At 55.0% G+C, this 15,484-nt stretch overlaps 2 protein-coding genes across 6 annotated transcripts in view; one reads left to right on the top strand and one right to left on the bottom strand.

Annotated features, from left to right (window-relative positions):
• The window catches only part of SMPD4 (sphingomyelin phosphodiesterase 4), a 22,495-nt gene extending 14,720 nt beyond the window's left edge, over positions 1-7,775 (bottom strand). For 2 of the 4 annotated variants that reach the window (XM_055118717.1, XM_055118719.1), the window contains exons 1-6: positions 6,669-6,782; positions 4,618-4,701; positions 2,249-2,335; positions 1,187-1,329; positions 991-1,066; positions 26-134 (exon numbers count right to left, since the gene is read on the bottom strand). In XM_055118717.1, coding sequence (XP_054974692.1) covers positions 26-134; positions 991-1,066; positions 1,187-1,329; positions 2,249-2,335; positions 4,618-4,701; positions 6,669-6,746 — 577 coding nt within the window. In that variant the 5' untranslated portion in view covers positions 6,747-6,782. The other 2 variants (XM_004607590.2, XM_055118718.1) reach the window with 2 other exon arrangements.
• MZT2B (mitotic spindle organizing protein 2B) lies at positions 6,908-15,484 on the top strand. Of its 2 annotated transcripts, XM_055118726.1 has the most exons (4): positions 6,908-7,465; positions 7,685-7,833; positions 8,555-8,731; positions 15,183-15,484. In XM_055118726.1, exons 1-4 carry the CDS (start codon positions 7,296-7,298, stop codon positions 15,338-15,340), a joined length of 654 nt encoding a protein of 217 aa, XP_054974701.1. In that variant the 5' UTR covers positions 6,908-7,295; the 3' UTR covers positions 15,341-15,484. The 2 variants fall into 2 exon arrangements, with proteins under 2 accessions (XP_054974701.1, XP_004607519.2); XM_004607462.2 differs by lacking the exon at positions 8,555-8,731 and having other exon boundaries at positions 6,923-7,465.

Genomic DNA, 15,484 nt, shown 5'->3' with positions numbered 1-15,484 from the left:
ACCCCCAGGAGGTGAAAAAGGATACTGAGGCACAGGTGCAGGCTCGGCCCCCCCGTGGTGGGGAACTGGACCTTGTTGTGGAACAAAGGACTGTCAGGGAGCACGCGCTCCTGGATGGACGCCTTCACAGGGCCCTGTAGAGAAGAAGGGGGCTTGAGGATGGCTCTGCACATGGACCACGGAAGGTGTGACCCTCCAGGAAGTTTCGGTTGGTCAGCCCAGAGCAGAGACCGTGCAGCTAGGCCTTCTCACATTCTCGCCGCAAACATGCACCACTGCCTTAGCTTCTCCCACATGTGGAGAACTCACTCCCTGCATCTGCCCCTGAAGGATGGGAGACCCCAGCCCATTGCCCCTCCTGCCACCAATTGGGAGCAGACCAGGAAGGAGGGCACTCTCAGCACCGGCAGCATGAAGGACCCATTTAAAGAAAAAAAAAATAGATAAAACAACCTGAGGGTCAGGTTTCTCAAAGAATATGGTTTATGGGGGCGGAGAGACTGTCCAGCAGGGAGGGTGTTTGCCTTGCACATGGCTGGCCCAGGTTCGATCCCAGGCAACCCATATGGTCTCTCAAGCACTGCCAGGAGTGATTCCTGAGTGCAGAGCTGCCCCCTACCCCACCAAATATCATACATGTGTTGAGGCCTGAATTTAAGTCTTGGCAATATATAAACCCCAGAGGCACCAGCAGGACAGCAGGAGTTTATGGTTCGCAGCACTGCTGGGATCAGCAGAACCACAGCATCAGACCTGGGAACTGAACTGTCTGGCACGGTTGGTTGAAGAATGCTGGGAGTCGCCCCAGGGCCCCTGAATGTTATGTAAGTGGCCCATAACAAACCTACACCCTAACTTGGCCTATTGATTTGTGATGCCTCTCAGGCCCTGAACAGACATGATGGCTCTTCCAATGTCATCAAGCCCCTATGGACCATCCCACAGGCACATCCCTATGTCCCAGGCACTGTTCTCACCATGCCGACTTACAGGCAAGTAGGAGACGGGAAAGTCAAACTTGTAGTCTTCAGCTTGAAGCTTATACACCAGCTTCATCATTGGGCCACTGGACATGAGACAAAACCAGCAAAGATGAGTATAGGAACTGCAAGCCATCAGGTGCCATTGCTTGGAGAAATGCAGAGATCATTATGAGGGAATGTGCAATCCCTCTCGGTGAACCTACCCTGGGTCTAGAAACTCCATTGCAATGCTGAATTCCACTGGGCTTACACGTCCCTGAAGGCAGCGAAGGTTCCAGCCCACGAGGATGCCATCCAAGCTGCCGAAAATGCTCTCCACCAGCCACGGGAAGATGGCATGTAGCTCCTGCAACAGTGTGTCCACAGGATACCTGGCAAGTCTCCCTCCTCTCCCAGCCACTCTCTGGGGTCACTCCCACTCTGAGATCAGCCCCCTGGAATATTGGCACAAGGGTGTCTGTGGAAGAGAGGGCTTTCCCTCCTTCCCCTCGGAAGTGTGCTGTACCCAGCAGCACTGCTTCAGGCCTGGCCCAGTGAAATAAATTAGCATATAATGGAGTGGTTTAATTAGAAGAGTTCTGCTAAAGAAGGGTGCAGCAGGGCTGGAGTGATAGCACAGCGGGTAGGGCATTTGCCTTGCACGCGGCTGACCCGGGTTTGATTTCCAGCATCCCATGTGGTCCCCTGAGCACTGCCAGGGGTAATTCCTGAGTGCAGAGCCAGGAGTGACCCCTGTGCATTGCTGGGTGTGACCCAAAAAGCAAAAAAAAAAAAAAAAAAAGAAGGGTGCAGCATACTTTATCGGAATGTGCTCCTGAATCTATAATTTCTTGTTTGTCCGGGCTAGTTTGTTCCTTACACTTACTATCTGATTCTGAGTTTGGTGTAAAATAATATTTTCAGGGGCTGGAGCAATAGCACAGCAGATAGGGCGTTTGCCTTGAATGCAGCTGACCCGGGTTTGACTGCCAGCATCCCATATTGTCCCCTGAGCACCGCCAGGGTAATTCCTGAGTGCAGAGCCAGGAGGAGTAACCCCTATGCATCGCCGGGTGTGACCCAAAAAATATATATATTTTTTCAGGGGCCAGAGAGATGGTACAGTGGATAGGGCGCTTGCCATGTAGCAGATCCCGGGTTCAATCCCCAGTACCACATATGATCCAAGTCAGAAGTAAGCCCTGAGCACTGCCAGGTGTGGCCCCCAAAACAAACGAAACAGGAGCATATGAGATATGTTAGCAGAGACCTTAGCAGGGCTGTACCTTTGCTGGAAAATCCTCGATGACTTTAACCAAGTCTTGGCACCGCTGTGCAAAAGGTTTATTTATAGAGTCTGCTTTCAGGCTAGCCTAAAAGAAAAAGCAAAGCAAAATGACTACAAGTGTTATTTGCTTGGCAGCTTCTACTGATATTCTGGCTTGAAGTGACTCAGAAATCCCAGGGACAGCAAGACAGTATGGGAAGATAGTACGGGGGTGGTGCTTTGCATACAGCCAATCCCAGCTTGATCCCCAGTACCACATGGGGTCCCCAGAACCCCTGGAGTGGTCCTTGAGTATATAGCAAGAACCATCAGGCATGGTCCCAAACCAAACCGAAACAACCACAAAAAAATCCCAGTAATTTAAGCATGGCTAAGAGTCAAAACACCACTGGCTTGGATCCCCAACACTTTGTCAGTCATGCCAGTCAGTAGTCAAAAAAAGCATTTCTTGGGCAGGAACAGCGGGTAGGGTGCTTGCCTTAAACATAGCCAACTAAGGTTCAATCCAACTGAGCCCTAGCAGGAGTGATCTTTGAGCACAGAGCCAGGAATAAGTCCTGAGAGCCTCTGGGTGTGACCCAAATACCATTGAGAAAATTTAATAAAAGGATTTCTTGACCTTTTACAACTGTGACCCTTTTCCTGCCTTATTTACTTCCTAAGGTCATCCCATCCTAACAGTTGATCCCCTTGTCTTGCACCGTGGCCCCCTTTGGAATATCCTTGGCTCCACAGAACCTCTGGTTAAGCATTGGTTTAAAAGATGCTACGCGGGGCCAGAGCAATAGTACAGAGGGTAGGGTATTTGCCTTGCATGCAGGAGACCATGCACCCCATGTGGTCCCCCAAGCACCACCAGGAGTAATTACTGAGTGTAGAGCCAGGAATAACACCATAAGCATCATTGAGGTGACCCAAAAAGCCAAAAATAAATAAAAATAAAAGATGCTAAGGGGAAAGGCTAAGATGTGATGATCTTTAGTCCTTAGGGCAGCCTCATTTCCTGTACACCCCCAAGACAGGAAAAAGATTCCTATTATGTGGGTCCCTCCTCACAGACCAGAGTCCTCATTCACTACATGTGTACACTTGAACTGTGAACTTCTCATGTGACTGGCCACACGATTACACCACGATGATCATTCCTGTGAACATACCCAACAGAGTTTTACTTAGGGGCATTTAAGCCCTATTAACCAAAATGTCCTTTACTTGGTACAAAATGAACCCACTGAACACATAATCTTGTGGTAAGACAGAACATGTTTTTAGCTAAGTTGTCAACATTCAAGAAGACATTCAAGACAAGAACTAAGAAATCTCCCTGAGGCCATAGGATATAGGTCTATGGGCAATAGGAGCCCCAAGCAATTGCATCAAAATCGGGAGGAGGGGGCTGGAGCAATAGCACAGTGGGTAGGGCACTCGCTTTGCACTCGGCCAACCTGGGTTCAATTCCTAGCATCCCACATGGTACCCTGAGCACTGCCAGGGATAATTCCTGATTGCATAAGCCAGGAGTAACCTCTGTGCATCGCTGGGTATGACTCAAAGAGAAAAAAAAAAAAAATTGGGAGGAAATGCCAGAATTTTCACCAAGGTTTTTTGCCATGGAAATCAAAGGTCCTATCTACTTGAACACAGGGTGAGGCTTCCAAAATCAGAGGGGACAAGGCTGTTTAGTGTTTAGGGCAGGCCAGGGGTGAGGTTAGCTCTAGAATGGTATAGTGAGGTAGAATGTCTTTCCCTCGCTGTTTAAATATTGAAAAAGTATTTTCTGGGTGTGAAGAGACAGTACAGGGATTAGGTGAACTGACTTAGTTCAGTCCCTAGCACGATGACCTATGGTCCCGAGCACCACAGGGGTCAATTTTGAACACAGAGCCAGAAACAGCCGAGAGCACTGCTGGGTGTGCCCCAAACCAACCCCCAAAATACCATCTTCTGAGAACTGGAATTAGAAGCTTTCATCCCAGACATTCGCTACACACCATGGTGTTCTCGGCATCATGTTTCATACTTGGGGTGCGATCAGCTTGCCGTTAGCAAAGCAGCGTCCCTCCATCTTTCACAGATAACAGACATGATAAGACCACATCACATTTAAGGAGTTACAAGACAGGAAAATACTTTTATCCTTCTACCTACTCCTCCCCATATCTTGGGGAGGAGGAGTGCAAAAAGTCCTTGACTCAAGCCACCCCAAGTTCTGCACAAACAGGAGGCAGAGCGGAGCCTAAGGATTCAACCCAGTGCTCCTTCTACCACATGCTCTGGCCACAGAAGTTTCTCAAGTCAGAGGGAAGAATTTGCTGGCATCTCAGTTACAGTCTCAGACTGGTGCCCTTGGGGGCAGTTGGTGTTTACCAGTAGGAAGCTGGGCTGCTGCAGATGAGGGAACGCCATGGTGTCGGCCCTTGGAGAGTCAAAAATGGCTGTCTTAAGAAACCACTGTGGAAAAAAAAAAAGACAAAATCAAGTCAGCACACAGATCAGTCAAGTCCCATGTTTTGTTTTGGGGCTACAACCAGAAATGCACAAGGATCACTCCTGGTGGTATTTGGGGACCATATGTGGTGTCCAAGATGGAACTGGGTAGTGCCTTTGCCCCTGTACTAAATCTTAAGCTAAACCCAATGAGATCAGTATAGCAAAAAAAAAAGAGGACAAGGTGGGGGGGGCGGGTTCAAACACCCAGCGGGTAAACAGCAGGAACAAGACTTGAATACACAGCTAGGTCTCCTCACCATCAGAAAGACTGGTAAATTTCCTCTTCATTACCTGTCCTTTGTGAAAACAAGTGAGCTGAGGGGAGAAGGAAGCTCCCCAGAGAAGGGAGTCTCAGAAGAGGCCCTCCAAAAACCAGGCGCAACCTCCAGGTTAGAAAAGGAAAGTGCCCAGTGCTGGACTGAGCTGCTGCTGGGCTGTCCTGGCACGGCTCTCCTGGAGGCCCCAGGAAGGGCACTGAGACTGCAACTCTGCGGTGTTTGTGCAGAGAGGACAAAAACAAGGAGACTGCTTAGGCAGTCAGGGGGCTTGGGAGGAGCTGCCTATAGCACCCACCTACTCTTAGGAACACTTACTGGGTCTCCCCCAATTCATCTTTAGACCAGTTAGCAAGGACTGATTGAGAGATGACTCAGAGATGCCCCAGACTATGCTGTACTCTACTCGAAAAGGACCAGAACAGAAGGAAGCTCTGTTCACAACAGGCAGAATCTTTACTCCGCCATCCAGCTTGGGTCAATCAGTGGTGTGCAGAACTTACTCCTGGCTCTGTGCTTGGGGATCACTCCTGGTGGGGCTTGGGGGACTATCTCGGGATGCCGGGAAGAGAAGCTGAGCGCAAAGCAAGCTCTACCCTCTGTACTATCACTCTGCCCCCAAAGACTTGCATCTTGATAAAAGTTCAGTGGAATTCGAGCAGGTGGAGCTAGACAGGGAAGGGGGAGAAGAGAGAGGGTAGGGGAAAGGCCATGTGTCGTACCAGTCTAGTGACTGCCCCTATTAATGAATTTGTCTGCTGGCCCTGAGACACACAGGCTTTATTCAGACGCTAGCAATCTGAGAATCCCAAGCATTTCTCATTAGACATCAGGTCTTCCTTGCAGATGCAGTAAAGCACGACATTCCTTTTCTGTTTGTTTTGTTTTTGGTGCACACCCGGCGGTGCTCAGGGCTTATCCCTGGCTCTGCGCTCAGGGGTCACTCCTAGAGGGCTCGAGTGATGCAAGGCAAACCTCCGCTCGGGCCCGACATTCTTTACCTTTCGGCTAGGTTGGCCAGCGCTTACTCAATAGCTCCCACCCGGGGGAATCTGCTAGTAGGTCATGTCCCTTACTCCTTCCGTGCGGGTTTCCAGGCTCACTCCCCGCGTGCCTCACACGTCCTCTTCATCCCGCCACCCCCAACTCAACCCCACAAACTCCTTCGGGACCTTGTGGTGCAGGCAGGGTTAGCTTCTGAGAAACCAGCGTTACTGCGACGGCCGCCCTCTGAACAGTAGGACATGACCCCCCCCGCCCCAAACCCGGAGCGCATAGGGGCCCCTTTTAGAAACGAAGGCGTCGTGGCTCCCAGTGGGGGAGGACGGCTCCAAGGAGATTACCGGTTCCCGCCCCGGCTTTTCTTCCCGCACCCCCATGTCGAGCCCAAGGCTCCATCTCTCCCCCTCCCAACTCATTCCACAAAGGTTAAACCGAGCACCCACCGGGCCAGGGTGTGCGAGGCGCCGGGAAGGTGGCATGGGGGGCACAGCCCCGACCCTCGGCTCCTCGGCCCGCCCGGGCCGGCCCGAGCAGAGACACCGAGGCCCGGCGCGAAGCCGAGGGCTCGCGGACGAACGGAGAATTCTTCGTCCGAGATTCTGACAGGCAGCCCGTATGCCGGGCCGCCTCGCGCGCGTCGCGCCAACCCACCTGCCGAATCCATAACGTCGTCGCCTGCCTCAGACATGGGAGCCGCCATTCGGCTGCCCGGCGCCGAAATGTCGTCATCAAGACGCGCGTCCCCAAAACGCCTGGCGGGAAACGTGCCCCCTCCTCCTTCGGGCGCCAACGCCAGGGACGCATGCGCACAGCGACTTCCCCCCCCCCCCCACACACACACCCCCGCCGGCCTTTTCGGGCTTAGTTACGCAGCTCAAAATGCGCGTGCGCCGGTGCTCACGCCCCGCAGGATCAACAGCGCGCGTCGGGAGAGGCCGTTTCTAACAGGGCTCTCGAGAAGCGCCCCTAAAGGGAGGGAGGCGGAACAGCACCGGCTCGGACCGCGGGGTGGCCCCACTCTGCGCCGAGCGTCGAGTGCCGCCTAAGCGCCAGCGACCGATGCGGGCTACCGGAGTAGCCAGGAGCTGGTGCCCGCCGTCGGCCACGGTTGCCCGCACGCCTAACGCCACCGCCGGGCGCGGAAGCCCCTGATGATCGGCTAACGGGCCGGGGAGCCCCAGCGCGGCTCGTCGCCGCCTCCGCAGCGCCCGTGCGCGTCGGGATAGGGGGCGCGCGCGAGCCCCTCGGAGAGGCGCGCGCACCGGCTCGGCGCGGTGGATGGCGGCGCCCGGCGCGGGGCCCGGGCCCGGGCGCGGGCCGCCCGCGGGCGTGGAGGCCGCCCTGCACAAGCTCGTGCTGCGGCAGAAGAAGGTGCTGAGCGCCGAGGAGATGGAGCTGTACGAGCTGGCTCAGGCGGCGGGCGGCGCCATCGACCCCGACGTGTTCAAGTGAGCGGGTGGGCGCCCCCCAGAGACCCTCCCAGACGCCCGGTCCTCTCCCCGCTCCCGCCCAGCCCACGGGTCTACCAGATCCAAGCCCCCTACCCTAGCCCCCAGCCCCCCACCCCTCCACACGCGCGTCACTGCTGGCCCTCTTGCGGCCCCGCCTGACCTGCCGAGGCCGGAGCGGAGGGAGGGCTCACTGTGTACCGCCTTTGTGCCCCCCAGGATCCTGGTGGACCTGCTGAAGCTGAACGTGGCGCCACTCGCGGTCTTCCAGATGCTCAAGTCCATGTGTGCCGGGCAGAGGCTGGCCAGCGAGCCCCAGGACCCCGCGGCCGTGCAGGCACCGGCGGCCACCGTTCCGGAGAGCAGAGGTCAGAGCTGGGCACGGCGCCGTGTCCTGTGGTCCTGGCAGTGGGCATGAGGATGGGGTGAGGGACGGGGCCCCGCCGCCGGGATGTGTCTCTGCATGGCTCTTCGCGGCCAGGTCTTTGTACTGATACTTTCCCAGGACCCACTGGGCCCTCCCAGGACTGGCCCAGTGGAAGGCAGCAATGCCCTGCAGTCCCCAGCTCGGTGTCAGCCGCTTCCCTGGACTCGTAGGTCCCAATCAGGGCAACTCCAAGTGGGAGACACCCGTGGTCCGGGCGCTTCTCACCTCTTGTTGGACCTTCATTCCAAGAATTGCAAAACAGCTCCCTCTGGGGCTTGTCCAGCCTCCAGGGACGAGTTGGGGGAGCCCACACTTGGTTGGGGCTATCCTGGGTTGGGCTCGCAGAGCTACCCTGGAGCCTGTTGCCGTGGTCAGGATAGCAGTCCCCTGCCAGGTTCAGAGCAGGGCTCAGCTTTGCAGGCTTCCTCCCCGCCTAATTTTCTGTCTACCACGGGTCTGAACACATGCTGGTTTCTGGGGGTGCTTCTCCCACTGGCAGGCAGAACCCTCCAGGCTGGCTTCTTGCCAGGACGCTGTAGGGATTCCCCTTTCCCCTCCAAGAGTGCCCTAGGCATCTGCACCCCTGTGCTGAGAGACTCCAGGCTGTGGGCTGCCTCACTGACCCGCAATGTCTGCTCTGTTTGTCTCTCTCCGACCTCCAGCGGCCTTTCTCTCTGCCAAGAACCGTAGCCCCCCTGCAAGGCCCTCCTTTTCCTCGGCCCCCAGGCCTGCGGCCTCTCCGGCACTGCTCCACGGCCCGGCTGCCACCTACTCGCCTCTCTCTCCAGGGCCCCCCGGGTCCCTCCGCCTCTCTTGCTGCCTGTTCTCTCCTTTCGCAGGTCGCGTTTATTGGTTTCTCTGCTGGGGGGAGGGGTACGGGTTGGTATTAGTTACTAGCTGCCATGGAGACCACTGTCACCCTCCCCCTCCTCTACCCCTCCCCCCCTCGCAACCAAGCCAGAGCAGCTTTGGGTTGCAGGAGCATCAGGGTTTCAGGCCACCCCTGGCACAGCTTAGGCACAGCACAAAGTCCCTGTGCTATAGGGACAATAGTAAAGTTGTGTTCTTTTGGGAAGGGCACCCATGCTCCTGCCCTCACGACTGCTGTAGTGGTGCCCACACCCTAGAGGCGGGCCCCAGGCCAGCGTGAGCACTGCTGGGGCCTCTTAGCTGCTGGCAGCACCTCAGTGGCGGCCTGATGGGGGTGACCTTGATTCCTCTTTCCCATCTGGTTCTGGACCTGGGGCTGCGGGGCACCTTCCAGGCACTGCCCAAGGCAGTGAGGAGGAGGTACAGGGCCCAGGTGGGGGAGGGCCTGAGATCCCGTAGGTGCTTCTGCGTATCACCCACCTTGCCTGTCGAGGTCCCACCCAGATTCCACCCACAGAGCCTCTGGGTGCCAGTGCCCTGTATGGAGGGCAGGGGTGGGGAGCTGCAAGGTAGAGCCTCTACCTTGGGGGAGAGAGGTGGGTAGAGTCAGGGAATCTTGGGGTAGCACTGGGAGCCCTGCAAGGGTACAGGGAAATGGTTCATTTTCTCCGGTGCTCAGGCCTGGGGTCCCGTTAGATTGGGGGAATTAGTAGGTGGCACTGAGGCTTAGGAAGATGTGCACCAAGAACAGAGGGCAACCTGGGATGCTTGGTGGCAGGAGACGAGGGCCTTGGCAGAGGCGCCCCCACCAGCGTGCAAGGCTGCAGGTTGTCCAGTGCTTCTGCCCATCATGATGGCCTGGTCTGGGGTGCAGAACATGAGGAGGGATGCGGGCCAGAGTGACAGCATGGTGCCTTGCACGTGGCTGACCAGTTCAGTCCCCAGTATCCCATATGGTCTCCTGAGCATCGCCAGGAATAATTCCTGAGTGCAGAACCAGGAGTTACCCCTGAGCGTTGCCAAGTATTGGCAAACACCCCTCTCTCCCCCCCAAAAAAATATTAAAAAGGGGAAAACTTGAGATGGGTTTTTGGTGATCAGCTAGAGTGGAGACAGGAGCTCAGGGTTGTTGGGATTAGTGAGATTTAGGCTCCCACAGAACTGGGGTGGAGCTGCTCCAGACCCTGGGCTGGATGAATTATATGGTAGGCACCGTGGGTCATCCACCTGGCTTTGGGGGCTGTTGTTGTCACCAACAAGCTTGCTCATTTCTGCCTCAGAAGACCGCAGAAGTAGAATGGGGATGTTTGTCGAAGTTAGGGGCTGAGGAGAAACTCACCTCTGCTGAGTGTTTCTCTTGAAATTTAGGAAATTCATACTTTACTTTTTGTTATTTTGTTCTTATTTTCTTGAGGGGTTTAGGGCCCACCCAGCAGTGCTCGGGGCTTACTCCTGGCTCTTCAGAGATCACTTCTGGAGGTGCTCAGGTGACCATGTGGTCCCAGGGTCAGTTGAATGCAAAGCAAGCACATTACAAGCACCTTAACCCCTTCACTAGCTCCATGGCTTCTAAATTGACAGACATTTGTGGGGGGTGGTTTGGCAGGCCAGGCGGGTGTTGGGGCCACATCAGATAGTACTTCGGATTCACTTCTAGCTCTGTGCTTAGGGATCACTCCTGGTGGTGCTCAGAAGACCAAATGCAGTGCAAAGGATCAAGCCAGGGATAGAACCAGGTTGACTATATGCAAGGCAAGCAGTATCTCTCAGGCATCTGGAAACTTACATAACAAAAAGATGTCCTGCTGGGGCTGGAGCAGTATCACAGTGGATAGGGCCTTTTCCCAGCATCCCATATGGTCCCCTGCGCACCGTCAGGGGTCATTCCTGAGTGCAGAGCCAGAAATAACTCCTGTGCATCGCCAGGTATGACCCTAAAAGCAAAAAAAAAAAAGATGTCCTGTGCTAGAAAACAGCAGGTAGGGCACTTACCTTGCATGCCGCCAACCTTGGATTGATCCCTGGCACCCCATATCCCCTGAGTCCTGCCAGGCATGATCTCAGTGCAGAAGCAGGAGTAAGCCCTGAGCACAGGAGGGTGTGCCTCACCCCTGGAAAAACAGTGTCCTGGGGGCTGGACAGTATAGTGGGCAGGGCACTTGCCTTAAACATGACCAACCCAAGTTCGAATTCCTGGCGCCCCATCTGGTCCCCCAAGCACCACCAGGAGCATGAGGCCAGGCATAGCTCTGAGTGTGGTCCAGAAACCAAAGGGGGAAAGGCCTCTCTAGGACAGAGATTCCTAAACTCTTTTGGCCCACTGCCACCTTCCCAGAAGGGGAAAAAATACCCCTTACTTTCATGACAGCTGTCCCTGAGGCTACTGTCAGCCCCCTCTGTTGTGGCAGTGTCCCCCAGTGAGGATTCCGTAGGCCACTTTGGGAAGCACCTCCTCGAGGACTTGCGAGATGAGCTTCCATCCAGAATTTGAACCCCAGGCAGAGAGCTGTGCTGTCTGCTGCGTAGCCCACTGGGGAGTTAGGCGCCATCACATAGGAAATGGGTTCCAGTGCCAAAGGAGCGTACAAAAAGAGAAGGTAACATCTCATGAATAAGTTTCTGACAGACTACATGTTGAAATGTTTCCATATCAGATACTTGGGATTGTTTAAAATGTATTATTAAATTTATTGCATTCCTTTTTTTCTTCTTAATGTGGCCCCTAAGAATTTTCCAGTTACACTCGAATCTTTGTTTTGCTGTGGGGCCTCACCCAGTGATGCTCAGAAGCTTCTTCTGTCTCTGCAATCAGGAATCACTCCTGGCAGTGTGATTCTATGGGACTCTGTGGGGCACGAGGGATAGAACCTGGATCAGTCGTGTACAAGGCAAGCACCCTACCCACTAGACTAGCACAGGACTGAGTTTCCGTGGTCCCAGTATGCGTGCACCACCCCCAGTGTTAGGTCAGTGTTGGGGAAACATTGGTTAATCCCCCATTGTGTGCCTTGCCCCAGAGGGCATAGCAGTGACAGTGAGACACCCCCACCTCCGCCTCCAGTCCTGTGACACATCCTGTGAGCCTCCCAGTGCTGCTGTCGTGTCTTCTCCCCCAGCATCACCAGCCCTTCCACCCCATCACTACTCTTCACCTCAGGGGTCTCGAATCATCACTGAAACAAGGGGTTTGGGCACCAGAGAGAAGGGACGGTCTGGATGCTGCAGTTTTTGGGGGGGTCACGCCACTGGTGCTTAGGGCTTACTCCTGGCTCTGCTCTCAGGACTTACTCCTGGCAGGCCTTGGGGGACCCTGTGGGATGCTGGGGACCAAATCTGCATCAGCTTCGCATAAGGCCAGCGCCCTCCCCGCTACACTGTCTCCAGCTCCTTGCGTTCTGCTTTTTCTGAATCGCAGCTTCCCACAGTTAACCACAGAGCCTGCAGGGTGGCAGCTTAGGTCACTCAGGCCACCACAGAGCTAAGAGGCAGAGTGGTCCAGCCAGGTCTGGTGGCGCCCCGAGTCACCACTGACTGACAAGCTTGTGCATTTCAGGGTTTTGTGTAGGAGGGGGAGAATCAACAAAAAATGCTAAATGGCCAGAGGCCTAACTAGGGAGCAAGAGGAGCACTGGCTTGTGAGCCACCTAAGCTGGGTAGTTTTGGTGTTCAGTCACCGCTGCCTAATGTTGGGAACCAGGACTGTTGGGAACCAGGCCGGGGAACACGTCACCACCACCCCCCTGCACAGCCCACAGTCACAGTCCTCACCACAGGAGACCCAGTGACCAACTCCCAGGGAGGGCATGGCTGAGCCGGGGTTCCCAAAGCAGGTCTCAGGCTGAGCACCTGCTTCCTGAGGACTTCTCGGGACTCCCGAGTCCTGGGTTCGATCCTGGCCAGTGCATGGTCCCCCAAGCACTGCAGGGTGTGGTCCCCAAACAAAACCCCAAAAAGCAGGTCTTCATTGCTGGGCGCTATAGACCACTTTTCATTTCCCCCACCGCCTGGTGTAAAATGGGGAGGTCCCCCCACAAACTGATGGCCTGACCCCTGAAGGTTTCCCAGAACTGCAGAGCTGGGTCAAATAGACTGCTTTGTTCAGTGGTTTTCATCACTCAACTTCTGTTAGTTTTTGTATTTTCAGGGTACATTGACCTCATAAGATTTAAAGATGACTTTGCTGTTTTCTTACTCGGATATTTTAGAAGGGCCCTGGTGGTTACACAGAGATGGGGAAGGAGGAGAGGATGAATAGCAGGTACAGGAAAGCGTCCACATTAGGCCTCAGACCACCCACCTGCCCTGCCAATTGTTGGGACCAAGCCAGGCCCGAGCTGTGCTTGGGGAGTGTTTCTCCCTTGCTGAGAGTTTGTGTCAGACCAGATGCTGCAGATCTAGGGCTTCCAGGGCATAGCATGTCCCCAGCAAGCAAAGAGGACCCTTGTTCGCTGACTAGTCCCTAGGGACTAAAATACTGGCTTTCTGCCCCCCCAAAGGAAACATGTGGTGACGATTCAGTGTCTTTCTCGTAACTCACTGGTAGACCAAGTTGCCTTGCTTCTACCGGTCGCTCGAGAACTGTAATGCCTTTGCCAAATCGAGTGTTTAAGAGACGTGAGCAGATGCAGTCAGGGCTGTCACTTCAGTAGCACTGCTCCAGGCCCCGGCCACCCACAGCAAAGAACCCTTCTTTTGTTCTTTCTGGGCCACATCTGGCAGTGCTTTAGGCTTACTCCTGGCTTTGCACGCATGGATTGCTTCTGGTAGTACTTGGGGAACCATATGGGGTACTGGGGATCAAACCTGGGTCTGCTGCATGCAAGGCAAGATTCTTACCTTGCTTACTTCTACCTTCTCAGGCTCCAGGGCCCCGTATTTTCAGAGGAAGAACTTTCCAGAAACTCTTAAGAAAGGTCATCCCCTCCCTGCAGGAGTCTTGGGAAGGAGGCCTGAAAGATCATACAGTGGGTAGGCTTCACCTGGTGGTCCACCTAAGCCTGCCAGGAGTGATTCCTCTGACCACCACCAGATGTGGCTCAAAAATTCAAAGGATCTTGGGGGATTTTTGTTGCATTCAGTAGAAAGTCGAATCTGACACCCTGGAGGGGTCAGCAGCTTTCCATCAAGCCCTCCACTGGCTTGGTGGCAGGCGGTAGAACAGAAACAGGCACCTGGGAGAGACCCCTTTGCACCTCCTCTCCCACAACTGACTCTCCACTGCAGGCCTTCGACCTAAGGACTGGAATGGAACAGGAGGGTCAGATACTCTCCCAGAACTCTCGGGACAGACCAAGCCAGCCAGTAGGGAGGACTGTAACCTAGGGGCCAGCCATGTCCCGTAGGGTTGCTCATTCCATCAGCACCCTGAGCCCAGGGACTGAGACTGACCCCTGGGGCTGGAGAGACCGTGCAGAGGTTAAGAAGCGTGTCCTGCACGTGGCCAGCCCAGTTCAGTCCCTGGCACTGCCTACGGTTCCCAGAATACCAAGAGTAATCTCTGAGCAGAGCTAGAGCAGTCCCTTGAGCACTGCAACTAAAATTGAGCTCTTTTCACAGCTTTTCATAACAAAGTCACTGTCACTGTAATCCCGTTGCTCATCGATTTGTTGAGCGGGCACCAGTAACATCTCTCATTGAGAGACTTATTGTTACTGTTTTTGGCATATCCAATACGCACGGGTAGCTTGCCAGGCTCTGCCGAGAGGGCTCGATACTCTCGGTAGCTTGACGGGCTCTCCGAGAGGGGCAGAGGAATCAAACTCGGGTCGGCTGAGTGAAAGGCAAAAGCCCAACCGCTGTGCTATCGCTCCAGCCCTGTAACAAAGTAAAATAGGAAAATTACATGTCGAGGGCAGAGACATGCTCTGCAACATGGGAGGCCCGGGTTCGGCCCCTAGAGCCCCTGGGTGTGCTACCTCCCCCTGGAAAGCCCCAGATCAAGGAATGGCAGTTATAATGAGCAGTTCCCCACCTGAGCGATTGCCAAGCATCCTGTGCGCCAATTTCCTGGCAGAAGGCTCATTGGGGTACATGGGATACCCCAGGAGCCCAAGGCTCCACCACCAACTGTCTGCCGAGTGCTGGGAGGAAAAGAGGCATTTGAGGAAAAGCCCACAGGTTCCACACCTCACCCACGTGCTCCCTGCATGCTGGTTTTTGTAGGTCAGATGTGGGTCCTGAACATGGGCCAAGTGACACGTGCATCCTGCTGGCAGTCTGGGGGTGAGGGGTGGGACTGGGGACTGGTGACCCCCGCCCCAGGCCCTTTGCATTGCCACCATCCTGTATTCTGACCAGGCCTTTTCTCGGAAGTGCTGGCCCCAGGCGGCTGTCAGCCTGGACGGACCACACGGACGGCAGGTGTGTAGTCACGGCGGCAGCTGCCCTGCGCCCTAACACTTGTGTTCTATGTCTGCTCAGGGAGAAACAAAGGCAGCACTGCCCTCAGTGGAGGCTCAGCACTGGCAGAACGCAGCGGCCGGGAAGGTTCCAGCCAGAGGATGCCCCGACAGCCCAGTGCAACCCGGCTGCCCAAGGGGGCTGGGCCCGGGAAGAGTCCCCCTCGGAGCAGCACCTAAGGGGCACAGACTATCCACACGGCCTCCCCATGGGGGCTTCCTGGGCAGCAGTTCGTAATAAACCGTTTTTGGGAAATGCAGGATCCCACTCAAAACACCTGTTTCTGTCACCTCTTATGTATATTAAAGTACGAAGATGGAGAA

This window comes from Sorex araneus, chromosome 11 (genome assembly GCF_027595985.1).
Source record: "Sorex araneus isolate mSorAra2 chromosome 11, mSorAra2.pri, whole genome shotgun sequence".
Lineage (NCBI taxonomy): Eukaryota > Metazoa > Chordata > Mammalia > Eulipotyphla > Soricidae > Sorex > Sorex araneus.
The sequence above is the reverse complement of the archived record's forward strand: the minus strand, read 5'-3'. Positions and strand labels throughout refer to the sequence as shown.